General features: G+C 49.4%; 1 protein-coding gene across 2 annotated transcripts in view; it reads right to left on the bottom strand.

The window, feature by feature from the left end:
* Positions 1-1,437: 1,437 nt before the first annotated feature.
* Xylb (xylulokinase) overlaps positions 1,438-20,859 on the bottom strand; it is a 41,821-nt gene continuing 22,399 nt past the window's right edge. For both annotated transcript variants that reach the window (XM_059267170.1, XM_059267171.1), the window contains 11 exons: positions 20,473-20,591; positions 16,504-16,585; positions 15,080-15,120; positions 14,409-14,524; positions 13,526-13,641; positions 12,861-12,934; positions 10,313-10,409; positions 7,122-7,180; positions 5,376-5,463; positions 3,277-3,371; positions 1,438-2,286 (listed from right to left, as the gene is read on the bottom strand). In XM_059267170.1, coding sequence (XP_059123153.1) covers positions 2,209-2,286; positions 3,277-3,371; positions 5,376-5,463; positions 7,122-7,180; positions 10,313-10,409; positions 12,861-12,934; positions 13,526-13,641; positions 14,409-14,524; positions 15,080-15,120; positions 16,504-16,585; positions 20,473-20,591 — 965 coding nt within the window. In that variant the 3' untranslated portion in view covers positions 1,438-2,208. The remainder of the gene's footprint in view (positions 2,287-3,276; positions 3,372-5,375; positions 5,464-7,121; positions 7,181-10,312; positions 10,410-12,860; positions 12,935-13,525; positions 13,642-14,408; positions 14,525-15,079; positions 15,121-16,503; positions 16,586-20,472; positions 20,592-20,859) is intronic.

Raw genomic sequence — 20,859 nt, 5'->3', positions numbered from 1 at the left:
ATGTGTGGCTGTTTTCTTGCTTTTGTCTGTGCATCGCATGGAGGACTGAAGAGGTTAGAAGAGGCCATCAGATCCCTTGAGGCTGGAGTTACAGACAGTTGTGAGCAGCCATGTGGGTGCTAGGAATCAAACCCAGGTCCTCTGGAAGAATAGCCAGTGCACTCAACCTCTAAACCATCCCTCTGTAGCTGCCCCGCCTCAGTTTATTGTTTTATGGTCTAAGAAAGCCTTTGTGATATAAAAATCTCAAAACACTGCTAGAACACATCTAAACTACAAGGTAGATCTTTCAGGACACAGTAGAGCTGCCAGTGCAGCTCAGCAAGGGAGGCTCGGCCAGGGTACAGATTTGAGCCCTGGCACTGCTGGAAAGGGGTGGGGGAGAAGGAGGGAGAGAGGTTGATTTGGGGTGTTTTCAAGAATTTGTTTTTATTTTGGGTAGTTCCAATTATCAACAGGGATCTTGTCTTTCGTCGCCGAGCGCTCTACTGTTCCTGTGTTGTCCTTTCTTCTCCGTCTTTTCTGCTGCCTCCTTGACATCCTGCCATGTCTGCCCCACTTTGACACGTGTAAGCCGGTCTCTGCACGGTCATGGTGCTGTTCTGTTCAGTCACTGTCTTCCCCCATAAGCCTGGTGTGCTTCCATTTGGATTTGCGTTTTAATTTGTCACCCATGGCGTCCGTCTGATCTATTGTAAGCAAGAGCTATGTTAGAACGTCTTCTTAGTTCACTGTTTTGTGGTCCTGATGCTGCTTCTGCTGTGGCTCAGTGTTTGTAAACTCTAACAAGCTGAGGCCCAGCGGCGTCTCCTCCGCAGCTCGGGTTTACTGTGGTGATGGTGGCTGCCCGCAGCTCCTTACCCCCGTCACACACGGAGCCCTTCCCTTCCAGGTGGAAGGTGCTCTTCTAGTCTATGCTCTGTCCTTTGGACTTCCCAGCAGTCACTGCTCTGATCCATGCGATCTCACACACCTGTCTGCAACATCTTGCCACTGCACCAGATCCAGTAGTCTAGTTTAAACAAGTCCTGAGTTTGGTGCAGCCTTGTGGCAAAGGAAAACTCTGGGGGTGTCACAGGAGCAAGGTCACAGGGGGCTTATCTGAGCAAGGAACAGAGAAGTCTAAGGTAAAAAAAAAAATTGAAGAGGAAGGAGGGAGGACTCAGCATCTGCACAAACATAATAGAATAAGTGGAAGTGAGAGTCAGAAAGTACGCCAAGTAAAAAGGAAATCCAGGCTGGGAGTTGGCTCAGCTGGCAGTGTTTTCCCAGCATGCATGGGGCCATGGGATCCCCTGTACTACATGAACCAGGTGTGGTGGCACATGCCTTTAATCCCAGCACTTGGCAGATCAGGAAGATCAGGAGTTTAAGGTCACCTTCAGCTGCAAAGAAAGTTTGAGGGCAGCCTGGGCTACAGGAGACCTTGTCTCAAAAAAAAAAAAAAAAAAAAAATCCAGAATTTAGAAATGTCTCGAAGAGAAACACACAACATTGCCATCATGTGAACTACAATGAAACAGGGGTGAACTAAAGGGTTAGCCTGGATGATGGCCCAGCCCCGTGACCTGGTCAGCACCAGTCCGGTATAGATAGACCGAGCTGGGGGAGGGCACAGGAAGGGTATTCACCAAGCCCATGAAGGTCATCTTGTGTGGGAAGTAAACCAGGAAGGTACGGGTAAGAAAGGGAGAAGATGGACAGACAGGAGAGGACCCTGGGAAGGCACTTCAAGAAACGGGGTAGAAACAGGTGGGAGGCCGATGAGGGGGGCACTGTGAAGTCTGGTTTGCAGGGAAGGATGGAGGTCCCAGTGTGGGGTGGGGTGTCGAAAGGTGAGGACCATGGAGCAGTGGTAAGTCAGGAAGAAGGCTGTCCCCTATTCTGTTGAGTTTGGTCCTAAAAGAGAGCTTGCTTTCTGCCTTTAAAATGGGGAAGGTGATCATCTTTGGTGGCCATACCCTACACACTGTGTTTTCCTGCCTCCTGGAATGAAAGACAGAAAAGGAGAGCTGCTTTGCCACCCTGGGACAGAGGCAACCCACATGTCTCCAGGGAGTCATGGCCAGCTTCAGGATGGTCCAGGACAGGACAGGAGCGCTCCACTGAGTCAACACAGCCCAGGAGCTGCGCAGAACAAGCAAGAGGACAGTGTCACTGGGGAATCTGGGCAGGAGGGAGGCAGCAGACTGCCAGGGCACACAGAGTTCATTCCAGAGGCCCCCGGGCCTGAGACAAGATTCTCTGTTCAAGTTCAGCATACCGAGGGAGAAGGGCCTCGTAGACCTGGAGGGGCAGAAAGAGAAGTTTATAATGGGGAAGGGGAAGTGCCTCTTATACCAGCTTACAGCCTACAATTTAAAAATGTAAATTCTGTTCGGTGGTAGGGGTGCATGCCTTTAATCCCAGCACTTGGGAGGCAGAGGCAAGTGGATCTCTGTGAGTTCAAGGACAGCCTGGTCTACAGAGTGAGTTCCAAGACAGCCAGGGCTGTTACACAGAGAAACCCTGTCTCAAAAAACAAAAAAAAACAACAACAAAAAAAAGTAAATCCTGAGGCTGGATGACACCCCAGTGGTTTAGAGCACTGGCTGCCCTTCCAGAGGACCCAGGTTTGAGTCTCAGCACCTACATAGTGACTCACTATGGTCTGTAACTCTAGTTCCAGGGGATCTGACACCCTCTTCCAGCCTTCTCAGTCATCAAGCACACACATGATGTATAAACATAGAGTAGACAAAACACTCATACACATAAAATAAAAATTTAAATAAATAAATACATATATTTATAAAACTTACTTCAAATTTCCAAAACCTTGTGCAAAACTAATGTGGATTATGACATTAGTAATTTCTCTAAGCAGTTATGTACTAAAATGATGATAATTTGGATACATTAGATTAAGTGGAATATATTATTAAAATTAATTTTGTTTCCATTTTTACTTTTGAAAAATGAGTTGGAGAGATGATGCAGTGATTAAGAGCATGTATTATCCTTGCAGAGGACCCAGGTTCAGGTCCCAGCACTCTTGATGTCTTTGTAAGCCAAGGATATAATTCCATAGTCAAGTGCATGCCTCCCACGGGTAAAACCCCAGGATCAATCCCCAAGTTCTTGGGAGTGGAGGAGGGGGAGGTAAGATTTCCCTCTAGTTGGGTATAGCAGGCTTAATGTAGATGAGAAAGAAAAACTTACCTTTTACAGAAAAGGAAAAAGACCCAAGCCAAACAGAGAAAACAAATGCTAAGAGAAAACCCGATGCCTTCTCACCTGGGAAGCTCCTGGGCTGGGGGTGGCAGCCAGGCTGGGATGTGGGGCTGATTTCACAACCTCTGAAAAGGCCACACTTGTCCCTCCTGCAAGGCCTAGAGGGGAAAGGTCATCTCACATTCATGCACATCGCAAACGAGGCTAACTGACTTGTGTGACAGACACTGCTATGGTGATAAACGCTGTCAGACCAGGAGGGTATGGCAGTGCAGCCCAGTGGCAGGTGTCGCCTCAGCATGCAAAGACCCTGGCTTCAGCCCAGCACCAGAACAAGAAACCCCCGAAATGTGTTTAAACTGGATTAGCCCAGCTCAGAAGAGTTGTTAAAAGTCACTGACAGCAAAACTGCTAAAAATAATTAAGATGGCCAGGCGGTGGTGGCACATGCCTTTAATCCCAGCACTTGGGAGGCAGAGGCAGGTGGATCTCTGTGAGTTCGAGGCCAGCCTGGTCTACAGAGCGAGATCCAGGACAGGCACCAAAACTACAAAGAGAAACCCTGTCTCGAAAAAAAAAATTAAGATGGGTGATGATTTCTGTTATACATATGGGAGAATGGGAAGTTTAAAGACCACCTGGAATCCAGAGCAAATGGGAAATCAACCTGGACGATTCTGTAAGACCTCATCTCAAAACAAAAAGTATATGGGGGCAGGGCTTGTGCTATAGCTTACCAAGCACAGACGAGTACATGGCCTGGGTTCAATCCCCTAGAATGGGGTAAAGGGTACAAATTTGGAAGTAAATTCACCGTGATCTTGCTACATGAAGTTGCATGAGGTGATGGAGAAAGGATTGAAGCATTCGTCATTAAGAGAACAGCACTTAGTGGAGACAGGACCTGTCCTTGGTGGAGCCTGGGGCCTATGCTGAGACACTTTGCTCAGCCTTGGTGTAGGGAGGAGGGGACTGGACCTGCCTTGGCTGAGTCTGCCAGGCTGGGCTGACTCCCCAGGGGAGACTTTGCCTTGGAGGAGGTGGGAGTGGGGGGTGGATTGGGGGGGAGGGCTGGGGGGTGGGAGGAGGGAGGACGGGGGAATCCGTGGCCGATATGTAAAATTAAGTTAATTATAAAATAAAAATACTATAAAAAGAGAGAGAGAACAGCACTTCATTCACTGTAATGTTGAAAGAAACATCAAGTTTAAGTGGGTGTGTTGAGAAGTGAAAAGTGAACGGGAAGAACAGACCCCTAGGGAAAGGGTGGCACCCTGATGACCTTGACAGCCAGGAGTTCCCCAGCAGACAGACGGCAGGGAAAAGCAACCTGCTGAGGAGGCTAACCTCAACCCTAACTGAGCTGTCTTCAGTCATGTCTGAAGTCTCAGGGAGACAGCCATCAGAGCCAGGGCCTCCAGGGAGCTGTCCACGGTTCTGGACTTCTCGGCTCTGAGGCCTTCCCCACTGTCCCAGTTTCTTGCTGTTCTGGACTTCTTCTGCAGCCAGGCTGCCTTCCTCTGCACTAGCTGGACCTACACCCACGTTCTGTGATGCCCTGGAGGCTTTCTGGCCTCTCTCTGTAGAGCTTGATTCTGATCAGGCCTCATCCAGTTTGAATACTATTTCCCTCTCCCCACTCTACTAGAGAACATGAGACAAAGGGTTCATTCTCGCCTGCTGGGAGGGACAGAAAGGAGGCTAACACTCCTGAGACTCTAGTGTCCCTCAAACTGGGAATGCCATCTGGGGTGGTTTGAAAGAAAATGGCCCCCAAAGGGAGTGGCACTATTAGGAGGTGTGGCCTCCTTGGAGTAGGTGTGGTCTTGTTGGGGGAGGTGTCACTGTAGACACTTGAGGTCTCATATAAGCTCAAGACCACTGTCTCAGTGTCTCCGTTCACTTCCTGTTGCCTGCAAGATGTAGGACTCTCAGCATGCCACCATACTCCCAGCCATGATGATAATGATGACTGAACCTCTGAAACTGTAAGCCACCACCTCAATTAAATGTTTTCCTTTATAAGGGCTGCCGTGGTCCGGGTGTCTCTTCACAGCAACAGAAGCCCTAACTAAGACACCATCCTCTCCCCTTCCCACTCTTCTCATCCCAGCGGTGCCTGAACACTCGCAGAGACAGCCGAGCCCCATTCATTGACCTACCATGAAAGGCTCGGTATGCAGAGCCCACGCAGGCTGAACTGGTGGTGTCTATGACATACACGGGGGCCCCAAAAACATCCGCAAGCACCTGGGAGGAACACAGAGGTTATACTGGGTGAGGGGTCACTCAGAGAGATCGTTTAGAAACGCTCTTTTCTCCTTGCTCATGTCTTCCGATGCCTTCCATTCAACGACAGCTGCCTGGTGATGAGACAGGGTGACCTGGGGAAGACCCTAGGGACGGGCCAGTCTCCAGGCTGTCCCTGTACCTTTTCAAAGACAAGAGCCTGCCATATAGCTCCAGCCAGCCTGAAATTTACAATGTAACCCAAGCTAGCCTCAAATTCACCTCTTCCTGCTCCAGCCTCCTGTGTGAGGAGATGGCAAGCATGCACCGCCATGCCCTGTACTGTTTTTAAAGACACGGTCTTACTATGTAACCCTGGCTGGTGTAGAAATCACTATTTAGACCAGGCTGGCTTAGAACTCACAGATCCACCTACTGCTATCTCCTGAGCACCAGGATTAACAGTGTGCACCACCACGTCTAATCCCCTGTGCGTGTGTGTGTGTGTGGGGGGGAGGTTTGCACACATGTGCATGCGCACGCGCATGTGTGTGGGGAAGGAGGCATCCTCCCGTGTGCAGGTACAAGTGGAGGCCAGAGGTTAATGCCAGGTGTCTTCTTCAATCACTTCACCTCACTGTTGAAATGTCTTTAATTTGGCCACCAGCTCACAGATTGGCTAGCGTGGCTGGCCAGCACTCCCAGACTCTCTTGTCTCCACTTCCCCAGTGCTGGGTACACATGACCAAGACTGACTTTTGATGGGGGTAGGAATCTGAACTCAGTTCCTCATGTCTGCATGGCAAGCACTTTACCAGCTGACTCATCCCCCAGCCCTGTCTATACTTTTAAGCTACTTACATCATTGTTTTGTGGGTTTTTTGTTTTTGTTTTTGTTTTTTGTTTTTGTCAACTCGGCACAAGCTAGAGTAATCTGAAAAGAGGGAAACATGGTTGAGAAAATGAGAAAATACCTCCATAAGATTAGCCTGTAGACAAGTCTGTGGGTCATTTTCCTAATTAGTAATTAATGTGGGAGTGGAGGACTCATTCCATTGTGGATGGTGCCATCCCTGGCGGGTGGTCCTAGGTTCTATAAGAAAGCAGGCTGAGCAAGCCATGAGGAACAAACCAGTAAGCAGCACCCGTCCATGGCTTCTGCTTCAGTTCTGGTCTGCAGGTGCCTGCGTTAGCTCCTGCCCTGACATCCCTCAGTGACAGACTTAGAAGCCGTCAGGCGAAATAAACCCTCTCCTCCCTAAGTTGCTTTTGCTCATGGTGTTTTATCACAGCAACACACACCCTAAGTTTGTTTATTTATTTTCTTCCAGTGTTGGGAAACAAGCCCAGAACCTCCAGTGTCACAAGACAACTGGGTGGATAGCTGAGAAGGTGGCTCCTTCAGTAAAGTGTTTGCTATAGGTGCACAGGACCTGACTTCAAACCCCTAGGAACCCACAGAAAAAAAGCTGTGTGTACAGCGCATGCCTGGAATCCCAGCCCCGGGAAAGCAAATGCCTGGGGCTTGCTAGCCTGCCATTCTGGTCAACTCTGTGAGCTCCAGGTTCAGTGAGAGACTTTGTTCCCCCAAATAAGGCAAAGAGTGACTAAGGAGACATTTAGCTCCTAGATACAACGACAAGGACAACGCTGAGGTGCGGGGCCACCACCACACGTACCTGTAAGATGTCTTTATTGTGAGATGCTCCTCCTGTGGCCAGAATCTTTGTTTTGGGCACTGTAAAACGAAAGACAAAACAGAACTAAAGTGGTTGTAGCAATTCTCCCAAGGCAGAAAGGACTCTCCTTCAGCCATGAAGGGCTTGTGTTGGGTCTATGGCTCCTGCTGATCTCCCAGGGCCGTGGAGAGACCCAAAGCTTGGCCTGTCCATGCAGGACTCCTCGTATGTCATCTACAGTCCATCTGCCTTTATCGTCTTTATCAACTAAAAAATTAAAGAATGAACTTGGGGTTGGAGCTGTAGCTCAGTAGGCAGAGTGCTTGCCTGGCAAACACAAGGCCTTGAGTTCAATCACGAGCACCCCACTCTGCTCCACCACCCCCTAAAAAATAGAAAAAGGGGAAAAACATCTCCCAACATATCAATACTAGAATTTTCTTCAATAGATAAGGGCTTCATATCCAAACCTTACAAAAAACTTTGGTGGCTTTTTTTTTCTTTTTTTCTTGTTCTCTTTAAAAAGGATTTATATGGGGGCTGGAGAGATGGCTCAGTGGTTAAGAGCACTGGCTGCTCTTCCAGAAGACCCTGGTTTGATTCCCAACACCCACATGGCAGCTCACAACTGTCTGTAACTCCAGTTCCAGGGGCGTCAACGCCTTCTTCTGGCCTCTGCAGGCATTAGGTCCACAAGTGGTACACAGACATCTATCTATGCAGTCAAAACACTCATATACATAAAGTGAGATTTTTAAAATGAAAAACAAAAATAATAAATAAAAAAAGGAACCTGCTGAGAGATGGCTCAGCAGATTAAGACACTTGGTGACAAGCCTGACGTCCTGAGTTCAGTCCCCAGAGCTCATGTGGTAGAAAGAGTGAACTGACCCCAAAGTTGTCCTCTGACCTCCACTTTCATGCTGAGTTGTATGTGCCCGCCTCCCATACACAAATAATAAATATACTTTAAAAACAAAAAGGAACCCCCACCCCCAAAACCAGGAGGTCTTGTTTAAAAAGGAACCCAGTAGAGCTTTCAAGGCAGGCTTGAATCTGCTTTTCAACTTGCTAAGAGAGTAAATGTCTTTATGTTCCACAGGAATTGCTCTTGAGTAACCATACACACTCCTTCCGGCCTCTCTGCCCTGCCTCCTCCTGCACTCTGGGCTGCTGGATGGCCCCTCCATGCCTAGATGTCCCCTACTGATGGTCCAAAGACCCCTGCTAGGCAATTAGAGCCAGTTTCTCTGCCCTACTCACACAATCTCATTTCTAAAGATGTCTGAGGGCTTTGAAAACCTTCAGGATTTTAAAAAAATACAGTTCCAAGATGGTTAAATGAGAGAGTCCATAGGAATTATTTTGTTTTATTTATGTTTGTTTGTTTGTTTATTTATTTGTTTGTTTGTTTGTTTATTATTTTTTCGAGACAGGGTTTCTCTGTGTAGCTTTGCTCCTTTCCTGGAACTCACTTGGTAGTCCAGGCTGGCCTCGAACTCACAGAGATCCGCCTGGCTCTGCCTCCCGAGTGCTGGGATTAAAGGCGTGTGCCACCACCACCCGGCTCATAGGAATTGTTTTACTTATTTTAATATTTGTATTAAAACTCAGGCATTGTTGGTACATACTGTAATCCCAGGACTTGGGAAGCAGAGTAAGGAAGATCAGGAGTTCAAGGTCATCTTCAGCTACAGAGCAGGTTCAAGGCTTCCCTAGTGGTGGCATTACAGGCATGAGCCAGCATGTCCATTTTATATGGTGCCGAGGATGGAACCAGGGCCTTGGGTTAGGCAGGCACTCCACCAACCGAGCCACGCCCAGTCCGAATTATCCTGGTTTAAGCAGCAGCAAGTAGTGTCTGCATTGAGTCTGAACACTGTTCCTTTGCTCACCATTAGTGTGTGTCACCTACAAATTCTGTGGCGTGTAACTAAGAGGGGGGTCCTCTTCATTTCTGTGTGGTAGTCTATCCTGTGAAGACACATGCATTATCCTGTCTACAATTTTTTTTGTTTTGTTTTCTTTTAATTTCTGTTTTGTTTTATCGAGACAAGGTCTGTCTGTGTCACCTGCTGGTCTGGAACTCACAGAGACCTGCCTACCTCTGCCTCTGCCTCCCAAGAGCTGTGATAAAATGACAAACACCACCACTCCCAGTCAGTCTGTCTACTCTTAATAGATACTAGATTGCTTTCATCTCGGGGCTAGTGAGCAAGGGCCACATTGAATGTTCTCATGGACACTTTTTTTTTCACGGATACCTTTAATGAACCTATGTATGTTCCTGTGCGTGTTTACATAAGAATAAGATTGCTGGCATGGTGTATATTCAGCTTAAGTAGATGCTGTCTATCGGGTTTCCCCGAGCTTATTTTTATAGTATCCTTCTACTTCGTTGGTTCAAAGACAATAAAACACTCAACACAGAACCTGAACTGTCCATAAAGGCTTCCACGGGCACTCCGAGGCAAAGAGGCTCATAGGGATTTTGTTGTTTCTTTGTTTATTGAGACAGGATCCTACTATGCAGCCCTTGCTGAGCTGGAAGTCACAGAGATGCACCTGCCTCTGCCTCCCTAGTGCTGGGACAAATGACCAACACTACCACACCCAGTGCTTCACTTGGACACTAGTGGGCTAGCACAGCCCTCTTGAAGACCCTTACAGTAGTCTAACTCCACCAGCGGGATGGAGTCACTGAGCTCTGGGACCTGCTTGCTCGGCAGCCAAGTTCTTAGGAAACCTTCCAAGAGCCCTGGGTCTGCCCTCTCCTCAGTCCTGTGAGTGCTGGCGGTGGCACTACATGACCACTCTTTCTGGTTCAGCTGAGAGGCCCAGTCATGGCCCCAGAACACAGGCCTTCCACCCACACTGTCCATATCCCCAAGGTTCAGAGCTCAGGATGCTTCTCTGCAGGTAGGACCTGGGGCACCCACAGACCTCTCCTGATGCCTACAACTTCTGACCAAGAAATCAGGTAAGCAGTGACAGAGCAGAGAAGCAGGCCACCCCGCCTCCGCATCGACATCTGCTCTCGGGAGCCTGAATCACTTCCTCACCCCACCCAGGACTGAGTCCACCCACCTTCTCCCCACCGCATCCTGTAACGAAAGACCCTTACTAGGTACTATCTCTGGGCCTCTGCCCCTCCCCAGCCCCAGAATACATCCACATGGCTGCTCACTTACTGACTCGGTAGCCGAGGCCTTCTGCATGAATCCTCTTGGCCATGAACTGTCCTTCGATCAGAGCTCGAATCTCCACATCCCCAGGGAATGCTGAGACCTGTTTACAGAAAGTGGGCACAGTGCGAGGGACTCTGCGTGTCTGTGCATGCGTGTGTGCGTGCGTGTGTGTGTGTGCGTGCGTGCGTGCATGTGTGTGTGTGTGCGCGCGCGCGCGTGTGTGTGCGCGCGCGCATGCGCTCGTGTGCATGTAAGTGACCTTACTTTTTTTTTTTTTAAATATTTATTTATTTATTTATTTATTTATTTATTTATTTATTTATTTATTTATTATGCATACAGTGTTCTGCCTGCATCCCTGCAGGATGGAAATGGGCACCAGGTTTCATTAGAAATGGTTGTGAGCCATCATGTGGTTGCTGGGAATTGAACTCAGGACCTCTGGAAGAACAGCCAGTTCTCTTAACCTCTGAGCCATCTCTCCAGCCCAAGTGACCTTACTTTAACCATCAATTTCACCTGTCCCACCTTCACACGGACACAGCTCTCACATGCACAGCTCACACCTCACCTGTGTGCCACTCTGAGGACTCAGTGACATCACAGTGCTCAGTCTCAGGCAGCCAAGGGTTCAAGTTCTGACTCTAACATTTCCCCTCTGACCCTGAATATCATGTGGATCTTCCTGTTTTGTCCTCTTTCCTAACTTAGGGCTGCAAAGACAGAACCCGGTTTTCAAGGTCACCATGGCCAAATTAGATTGACAGGACTTAGGATATGGAGTTGATGTTTGATAAGTGATAGCCAGGAACTTATCCTGAGTATCCACCATGACTCTGAAGCATCAAGACAGCTCAGATAGGAGTCACCCCCAGGCAGAGGCCTGCTTCTCCAGCCCCTCAGATCAAGAAGTAAACTTGCCACTTTCTCTCAATGCTCTTGCAGAGGACCCGGGTTCAGTTCCCAGTACCCCCACGTGGCAGCTCACAACTATCTGTAATCCCAGTTTCAGGGGACCCAGTGTCCTTGTTTGGCCTCTGAGGTCTCCAGACACACGATGTACATACATCCATGCAAGCAAATACTTATACATATGAAATGAGCAAATCTGGGGGAAAAAAACATATCTACTGAGTGAATGAATGAATGAAGAACCCTACTTTCTCCTTGGTGAGCTTAGAACTGAGGTACACAAGAGCAGGCTTAGGACTGACGTACGCAAGGGCAGGCATGTGTATCTTTTCTCTATAAACAGAAACTGAACTTCAACCTGAGGACCAGGATGAATTTTCTACATTGTTTGTTTGTTTGTTTGTTTATGACAGGGTCTTGCTACATAGCCCTGGCTGTCCTGGATCTCGCTCTGTAGACCAGGCTGACTTCGAACTCACAGAGATCCGCCTGCCTCTGCCTCCCGAGGGCTGGGATTAAAGGCATGCGCCACCCCCATGCCCAGAAAACTTTCTACATTGTATCCAAAGCATTCTAGCAAATGTTTAATACTTAATTTCCACCTGACTATTACAGTGACTAGAGTATCTCACCTAAGCTCCCCAACATCCACCAGGTTCACAAGCATCCTCCAGCTCCAACCCCCTCAAAACATGCTGTCAACTCATGGGAACTATCAGGAAACCCATCCCAACAGGGCTCTCCCGGAAGGGGCCCCAAGGAAACGAGAGAAAAGTGGCCTCTGAGAAGCGGCTTCAGGAAGGCCTGAGCTTCCTCCACCATCTGTGACCTTGTGACTTTGGGCCGGCCACTAAGGCCTCAGCTTCCCCATCTGTAAAAAGGGTTAGTCATGCCTACTTCACAGAGTTGCTTAGAGAGAGGACGATACTACAATCACACCACGATGCTGGGAACCCAATGGTGCTCAGTGAGTGCCACTGTCTCTCCCACAGGCTCTTCCCATTAGGAAGAAACTCCTGCCCTCAGGACCCAAGGGCTGCTGGGAGGTGGACGGTACAGCCACCAAGGAAATGTCCAGTGACACCAGTCTAGGGGCAGACAGTAGCTGACAGAGTACTCAGGTCCCCTGTATTCCTCCTTGGAGAAGGGACAGGGACTGTCAGCCCATTAAGGCCGCAGCCTCTAGAACGCCCCCGAGCACATCTGTAGATGGGCAGGTGACAGAACCCCTACAAGCAGCATGATCTGATGGCCGGTTGTTAAACAGAGTACTCCACACCTGAGTCGATGTAAACCCACAGCATATGTGTCTGGGGCTGGGGGATAGCTCCGCAGTTACAGTGCTTGCTGTGTGAGCAAGAGAACCTGAGTTTGGAGTCTGAGAGCCCACAGAAATGCCAGGTGGGCACAGTGGCTTGCCCGTAGTCCCAGCCTCAGAGGTGGAGACAGAATCCCCTGAACAAGCTCTGGGTTTCATCGAGAGAACCTGTCTCAATGAATCAGGTGGAAGAGCACTCAGGAAGATTCCCAGTGTCAGTCTTGGGCTGCCACACGCATGCACACCGGCAACACACATGCAAACATGCACACACACACCACACACATATACCATGAAAAGAAAAAAAAAGACGTAAGTTACCTCAATGTTTTCCGCATTAAACCTATGACGCCCGATAATTTCAGGGGTGATCTCCATTACATCGAAATAAAAACCTGAAGCAAAACCAGGAAGAGATTAGCTGCCAGCGACCCAGAACAAAGAACAGTTTCTCAAAAGTCTTCAAAAAGGGTGAAGCGAAGTTACCTCATCTGCACCTCAGGCCCCTTCCCATCCCCTCAAGGAGCCCTGCAGTATCCTCAGTCCTTCTCTCCCATAGAACAGGGGGGCTGGGATGGCCTGGGCTGTTCTGAGGTAACTCTTCTCACTTCCCCTCGGCAGCTCCCTAACCCTGAGCACCAAATGAGGTGTGCACAGAAGACATGGCCCTTCCTTCCTCAGGACGTGGCCTGGGTGCTATATTCTTCCTAACACAGCCTTGTGTCTGGGGCAGGAAGTTGCGGACAGAGAAGCAGCAGGGTCAGTAGATCCTGGGGCTGCCATTTCGTCACTAGGGGTTTTGAAGGGGTAGAAGGGGTCTGACTTTCCACACCCAAGGGGAGTCTCATGATCCCACCCTCAGAACCTGGGGGACCACACCAGTTTGTGAGACTACAAGTGTAAACAAAAAGGACCCCTCAAACTCCTCCACGCCCCCAACTCATGGTGTTCCAGGCCTTCCTGCCCCTGTCACAGGGCCAACCTACCCAAGTTTCCCTTGTTCCCCATCTCCGTGGACTGCAGGGCCTTAGAGAATTTGTTCCAGGAACAGGAAGCAGACTCATCTCGGATCTTCTCTCTCATAAGGGAGCCATTTTTGAAGCTGCAGAAATACACACAGCGTGAGTCCCAGGCTTCCAGGTTTCGTGGTGGTGTTTGGAACCCAGGTGCTCCACTAGGCAAGGATTCCACCACTAAACTTGACATGCAGACTGGACCCAGGGGTTTTAGAAGAGTTTTGGACAGAGGGGTCTCCAGGTCAGGCTAGACCACAACCCCTGGGCTGGGCACAGCAAACAGCCTGATCACAAGTATCTGAGGTTCTCCTGGGGTTCCATGGGCATCCTGGGAGGCGCTGGACTCACATTGTTCTGGGCTCTCTTTATGCTGGAAGCTGCCACAGTGGGGGTCCAGACAGGGCGTCCTGTACCTTGTATTAGCTCTCTAAGGGGGCAGTTACTAGCACAACTGGACCCGAACATTCTCCAGCGGGTCCTGGTGCTTACAGCTCAGAAGCCTTCTAAACCAGGTAGCTTCCAGCAGGTACCAAAGGCCTGTGGTCAGGGCTTAGAACGCACACCTCCTGTGAGAACCGTCAGGAAGCTAGCTGTCCCCCAGACCACGTGCTGAAGGTCAAGTTAGATATGTCAGAGCGCCATGAAGGACACGGGCGTTGGAGGTAGAGTTGGAATCCAGGCTTGGGGGACTACAGGCCTTGGCCTCTTCCCCAGATAGCACTGCTGTCAAGCGGAACTGGTGTCCCTGTGGTCTTGGCTACCCATGAGGCAATTTAGTAGGAATGCCTTGGGGTGCTGGTTATGCCGAATCGGTCTGCACCTCCCTCCCTCGACCCAGAGATTCCAGGATTACCACAGAAGTGCCATGTAGTGCTTCGTGTCTACTGGGTTGCAGAAGATGTGGCCTTCCAGGGCAGGCGTGGGCTCCTGAAGCCAGAGAAATAGGGTGTCACTGGTGCCCAGGCTGACCTGAGGAGAGAGAGCAGAGGGTGGGGTGCCTAGGGCTGGGCTACAAATGCTCCCTTTCTGCCAGTGACTTCTCCGCATCCTGCTCCCCCTCACCCAATCACTTCCTTCCTCATACTGCAGGTGACAACCGCCACCTCCTCAGAGACCCTCTTTCTTGACTCCCCATACCAGATGAGTTCAAGGTCTGCTACCCAGATCCAGGCTCTCATGGACACCATTATTGACTTTCTAGAACTCAATACAAAATCATGAAGATAATGGTTTCCCAAATGGCTTCCCTGCTGGATGTAGAAAGCCACAGATTAAATCTTCCCGCATACCCAGGAGTTCACAGCCCATGTCCAGCGCTCATGCACTATGCCCAGCAGACTAGTCACTGTCAAGCAGACAGGTCACGCTTGACATCAGCAAAGGGCCACGTCTGTCTAAGAAGGACAGTGGGCCACCATCCTCTTTAGAGGCAGCAGACCCCTTGGTGTGTAGCACACACACAACTGGGGCTCAGCACCGTGGTCCCCAGGACAGAAAGTCTGTAGGTGTGAGGAGTTACCTTACCGCAATATCACCTTCCTCCAGCCTCATGCCCGCCAGCGACGCTGAGAACGGGAGGGAAACCTCTGATTAGCAGGAGTCACATGACCCACAAACCAAAGCGCAGTAACCATGCGGACAGCAGCACAGATACCACCTTCTGCCTTAACCCACAGTTCAGCGAGCTGAGTTCAAGGAGCCCAAAAGGTGGCAGGGGTCAGAGGGTGGGCTGAAAAGTCTATTCTCTCAGGGATTCCAACTCCCCACCACTGCCTGGTTCTCCAAGAAGTCCAGAGAAGCAAGGAGACCAGACCAGGGCATCAAGAACATACAGGAAAGACAAAGGTGAGTCAGGAGTGCAACGAATCGTCCTCAGCCAGGACAAAGAAGGGCTGAGGTCATGAGGACTGTCCCCCCACCCGGACACAGGGTCCCCAGTAGCAATCCTCTGCCCTCGTTGCTGACACACCCCACTACTGAAGGAGACACAGCACACAGCTGGTCTTCTCACACATGCTGAGTGAGTGAACTGAGTGATGGAGAAACGCTGGATCAGACACCTCTGAACTCAGCTGGAGGCTGTGTTTCCAGCCTGTGCTCACGCCCAAGCACAGGAGACAGTGCAAAGCTCCCTCCACAGGAGGCCAAGTAAGGGCAGGACAGCTGAAGCCTGGGCACGAGGACAGCAAGGTGATCAAAAGGATGAAAAATGCTCACCCATGAGCCTACAGAGACGTCAGCAAGGAGAACCCCTTAGATCTAATGACGTCAAAACAGTGTCCCCAAGGAAGGGCTGAGACTGAGACAAAGAATCAAACTTCAGAGGGAAAAGAGAACCACAGAAGGCTTTATCAAGAAGCTGGGCTGCGGGCTGGGCATGGGGGCGCCCGGGCATGGGGGCGCCCGGGCATGGGGGCACCTGGGCATGGGGGCACGCACTTACAGCCCCAATGTTAGGGACTCAGCGTTGGGGAGGTAGAGACCAATAGATCTTTGAGGCTCTACCACCAGCCAGCCTAGTCTACCTGAGAGTTCCAGGTTAGTGAGAAATCCTACTTAAAAAAAGAAAGGTAGGCAGCATTATGAGGAATGGCAGACAGCTGAGGTTGTCCTCTGGTCTACACATGCACACACACATGCACATGCACCTGCACACACAAGTACATCTGCATACACATATGTGTACACACAGAGAGACATGAACAAACAGGAAGATGGAGAGGAATTCTTTAAAAGTCCAGTATGAACCAGGTGTGGTGGCTCACATCCATATTCCCCATACCCAGGGAGAGAGGACTAATGAGCATCTAAGGAGAGCCTGGGCTACATGGTAAGATCCAGGGCTTTCAGAGGGAGGCCCCATCTCAATTACATATCTATGGAAAAGGAAGGCGGGAAGTCCAGCAACCCATACTCACTTGGAGAGCAGTTCCTCCTGAGGCACTTACCTGGATTGTCCCCCGTGAAGGCCACCACTTTGCATGCTGGAAGGAATCCATAGCGCTGGACGTAGTAGGAGGAAATGGCTCCCTAAGGAGAAAGAGCACCCGTGCTCTGCTTAGGTGACCACAGCCTGCTCAGCACAGCCATGCACATCACCACTCGGGAGACTCCTGGCTCCAGATCACTGGAGCTGAAGGAATCTTCCACACCTCGAGCCAGGAGGAGGCTGCAGGCATCTGTGGCCGAGCCTGGAGCTCCATCACCCTTCCTAGCCACACACAGCAGAAGGAGTACAGGTTTGGAACCACAGGCCTGAGGTCACCTCGAGGATCATAGGAGTCTGAGATTGAGGGGAGTTAGAACATAGCAATCTCTAACTTGTACCTACTTTGTGAATGCCAAATTCTGGATACAACGTTGAAGAAAAGAAAGTAACAGGACATTGGTAAGCAAGCTCATAGATACAGCCAATGCCTTATTCACTTGTTTATCAGGCCAGCAACCAGACTAATAGTCAGACAGGCAAGTGCAAAGAACAGTGTTCTAAAGAAAACAAAGCAAGCTCAAGACCACCCTGGACCACATGAGACTGTCTCAAGAAAAAGGGGGTAGGTTAGAGGTGTAGCTCATTAGTCAGAATGCTCAACTAGCCACCACAAATCACTGGATTTGATCCCCAGCTCCACATAAAACCACACACACACACACACACACACACACACACACACACACACACGGCAAGGGGGCTGGAGAGACGGCTCAGCGGTTCAAATTCCTTGGTGCTACAGCAGAGATCTGGGTTTAGTTTCCGGCACCCACACGGTGCCTCACAACCACTTGTAACTCCAGGTCCAGGAAATCTTCTAACTCTGTGGGCACTGCCTGCACATGTTGTACACACAGACATGTAGGCAACCACTCTCACATGCAAAATAAATAAATCTTAAAAAAAAAATTAAATTAGGCATGGTGGTGTACATGTAATCTTAGCACTCAGAAGATCGAAGTAGTAGGTCAGAAGTTTAGGGTCAGCCTGGGCTACACAGCAAGTTCTGGGCCAGCCTGGGATCCCAGAGACCCTGTCTCAATAATAATAATAAGTATAAAGAAAATTAGCCAAAATAGACAGTTCAGGGGAGGGGACCCCTTTAAAACAAGAGCAGAGACCATCTCTCCTCAAACTGATAAATATTCTTTTTATAAAGAAGTTAGAAAAGGCAGGGCATGGTGGTTGATGCCTGTAATTCCAACACCCAGGAAGCTGAGACAGGAGGATGGCCATAAATTCAAGGCCAGTCTGGACTATATAGCATTAGGCCAGCATGAGCTACACAATAAAATTGCCTCAAAAAACATTTTGTTTTGTTGTTTTGTTTTTTGAGACAGTTTCTCTGTGTAGCTCTGGCTGTCCTGGAACTCACTCTGTAGACCAAGCTGGCCTTGAACTCAGAAATCCACCTACCTCCTGCCTCCTTAGTGCTGGGATTAAAGGTGTGCACCACCACCACCACCACTACCACCTGGCAAGAAACACATTTTTTAAAAGATTCTTTCCCCCAGTGTATGGGAAGAAAATTTTGTTCTAGCCAGCAATGTTTTGGGTTTCCCTGAGAACAAGCCATCGCCTGGGAAAATAAATGTCTGACCTAGGTTGCCTCAGAAGCCAGGGTGTGATGGGGCCTGCATGCAGGTTAACTCAGAGTAGTGACCCAGGAGACTAGAGAAAACAGGAGGGCAAGAGGCCTAAGAGTCCACCATCCCACCAGGCACCCCAAAGGCAACTGAGGCTGAAGCCACCGAGGAACTTCCGAAAGCTGGGACTGGTCCTGAGGACTGTCTCCCTGGGGACAAGCAGGAGGCAGTCGCTCACCCACAGGTTGTCATCCTCTTGGATGACGGCTGCCCCCCACGCTCACAGGACACATGAGTCAGGGAAGCCCAATAGAGAAAGTATGGTTCCAGCAGGGGTGGCACCTGCATGAAGCCACAGTGACTTCTCATCATCATTTGATGCGTGGTCAGTAAGTAAAGATGCATGTTTCAGAACCGGCTCTTTCCAGTTCCTCCAACACTCGCCTCTGAAAAGATTCCCATACATGCATTCTTGGCCTACGTAGGGCAAGCAAAGCCTTAGGCAAAGTCTTAGACAAAGAGTTGGTCTCGATTTCACATGAAACAAAAGACCATGGATGGCAGTTCACATTCCAGGGGCTCAGTATACAGACAAAAAACAAAGATAAAAGCAAAATTCCCACACTTCAGCAATCAGGCCACATCCACTTACTCGGGGCTCGACCCCTAGTGACCCATGACATCTTATACATAACTGAAGCCTAACTTCTTTGTTGTTTGTTTTTTGAGACAGGGTATCTCTGTGCAGCCCTGGCTGTCCTGGAACTCGCTCTGTAGATCAGACTGGCCTGGGACTCAGAGATCCACTTGTCTCTGCCTGGGATTAAAGCCCAGCCAAAGCCTAATTCTTAATGAACATGGTGTGTTACAAATGCCCCAGTCTCAAGTAAAACAACGTATGCTGTAACATTCACTACTCAGCAAGGCAACTTGGTATCCTTCCTCCTGTCCACACGGATATGGACCCTACACAATGAGACAAGAGTTAAGGCTGCTATACATGAACTCTCGCTGTCTCTCAGCAGTGTGACTCTCTGGACAGAGGCCCCTGTGTTTTAATTAACGCCCCCTTTGTGTATGCCTTGGTAAAATCCTCTAATGCCTGCACCACTCTCCGGCCTTCTACGCTGCTTCACACGGAAGTTGCCGGTTTTCTGTTTGCCTTTTCTGTCTTTCTGGCTTGTGGCACCCATGCATTTGTGTCTTGCACTGTAGGCTTCTCTGGGCAGGACTGTCCACACTTCAGCTCTGCCCACTGGCTTCACAGCACACCTTGGGTAACAGTGGTTTGGCTATGATGTTCTGCCCATGGTAGCAGGTCAGTGAGAATCTGAACACTGTGGATATGTCTGAGCATGGAACAGTCCGTCTTCCTGGTGGCCCACAATCAGTTCCATGAAGCCCCTCTCCTTCCTTCACACTCAGCTGTCTGTCCCTATGGGGTTCTTTCTGATTGTTCTGGCTTCACACGTGTGGCATGTGTGTCAAAAGACGCCATGGGCTCTTTACTCCCGTGCCTCTTCAGGACAGTCAAGAACAGAGCCGGCCAACCAGATCACACTTGGGTGTTCGGTTCATATCCATTCCAAATGGGTGGCACTACACTCATGGTCAAGTGCCCTTAACTTACTAGTGTGTCCAACCACCATCTGAAATCCTTTCAACATACTATATCTCATCTCATTTGCATGGGAGTCTTCTAAAACAGACAGTATTATCTCCAGGTGGGGAAACTAAATTGCAACTCTGATTAAACAGAGGCAGGTCAAGCTAGATGTGAGTTGCATGTCTTTACCCTCAGCACTGGGGGTCAGGAGCAGGTGGATCTCTATGTGTTCTAGGCCAGCCTGGTCTACATAACAAGTTCCAGGCCATCTAGGGCTATATAGAGACCCTGCCTCAAAACAAAGCAAAAACAATAACAATAAACCATGAACAGGCAAGCTTGAGCAAAGTCAAGGTTTAGCCTCAGTCGATGTGATGCCAGGGCCTGTCAGATCCTTAGTGTTTCTGGTTTCCAGAGCCTGCCTGCTGTAAGCTTCCATACCAGTGACCATAATTTCAGCACTCTGTGCATTTTTACCCTTCGGTGTGCAGAGACCCAGAAATCCTTCAGATAGTTTTGGAATCTAGCTCTGCCATGCAGAAGCCTCTTATCCAGATATTCAGATATTCTGACTAATGTCAAATGCTGAGTTTAGGCTTAAATGCAAGTGTGTGTGTGTGTGTGTGTGTGTGTGTGTGTGTGTGTGTGTGTGTATGTGCACATGAATGTGTGCACCCTGTAGGCTCCACCAGCAGTGCCAGTACCCACAGGAGTCATCACTGAAAAGAAGACTTACCACAACTGAGCACGAAGGAACCGGTGAGCCGAGCTTCTCCTCCAAATGGGGGGCACAGGCACCAAGACAAGCTTGGGACCAGACTTTGTCCTGGATCTGCAACAAATTCATTCCAGAACCTAAGGAAGGAAGGAAGGAAACAAAAATAAAAACATCTGGAGGTGTGGGGGCTTTGGTGGAGATAGGTGAAATTGGCAGATAAAATTAATTCTCTAGTGTAAATGTATGGCTGGTCTCTTTGTTTGTTTTTTGCTTAAGATTTATTTATTTGTATTTTATGTGTAGGAATGTTTGCCTGCATGTATGACTGTGCACACACATTCACACAGGACCAACGGAAAGCCATAAAAGAAGGTCATATGCTCCTGAAACTGGAGTTACAGATGA

The sequence above is a fragment of the Peromyscus eremicus genome, chromosome 7 (genome assembly GCF_949786415.1).
Source record: "Peromyscus eremicus chromosome 7, PerEre_H2_v1, whole genome shotgun sequence".
Classification (NCBI taxonomy): domain Eukaryota; kingdom Metazoa; phylum Chordata; class Mammalia; order Rodentia; family Cricetidae; genus Peromyscus; species Peromyscus eremicus.
This window is presented reverse-complemented; position numbering and strand designations above follow the sequence as displayed.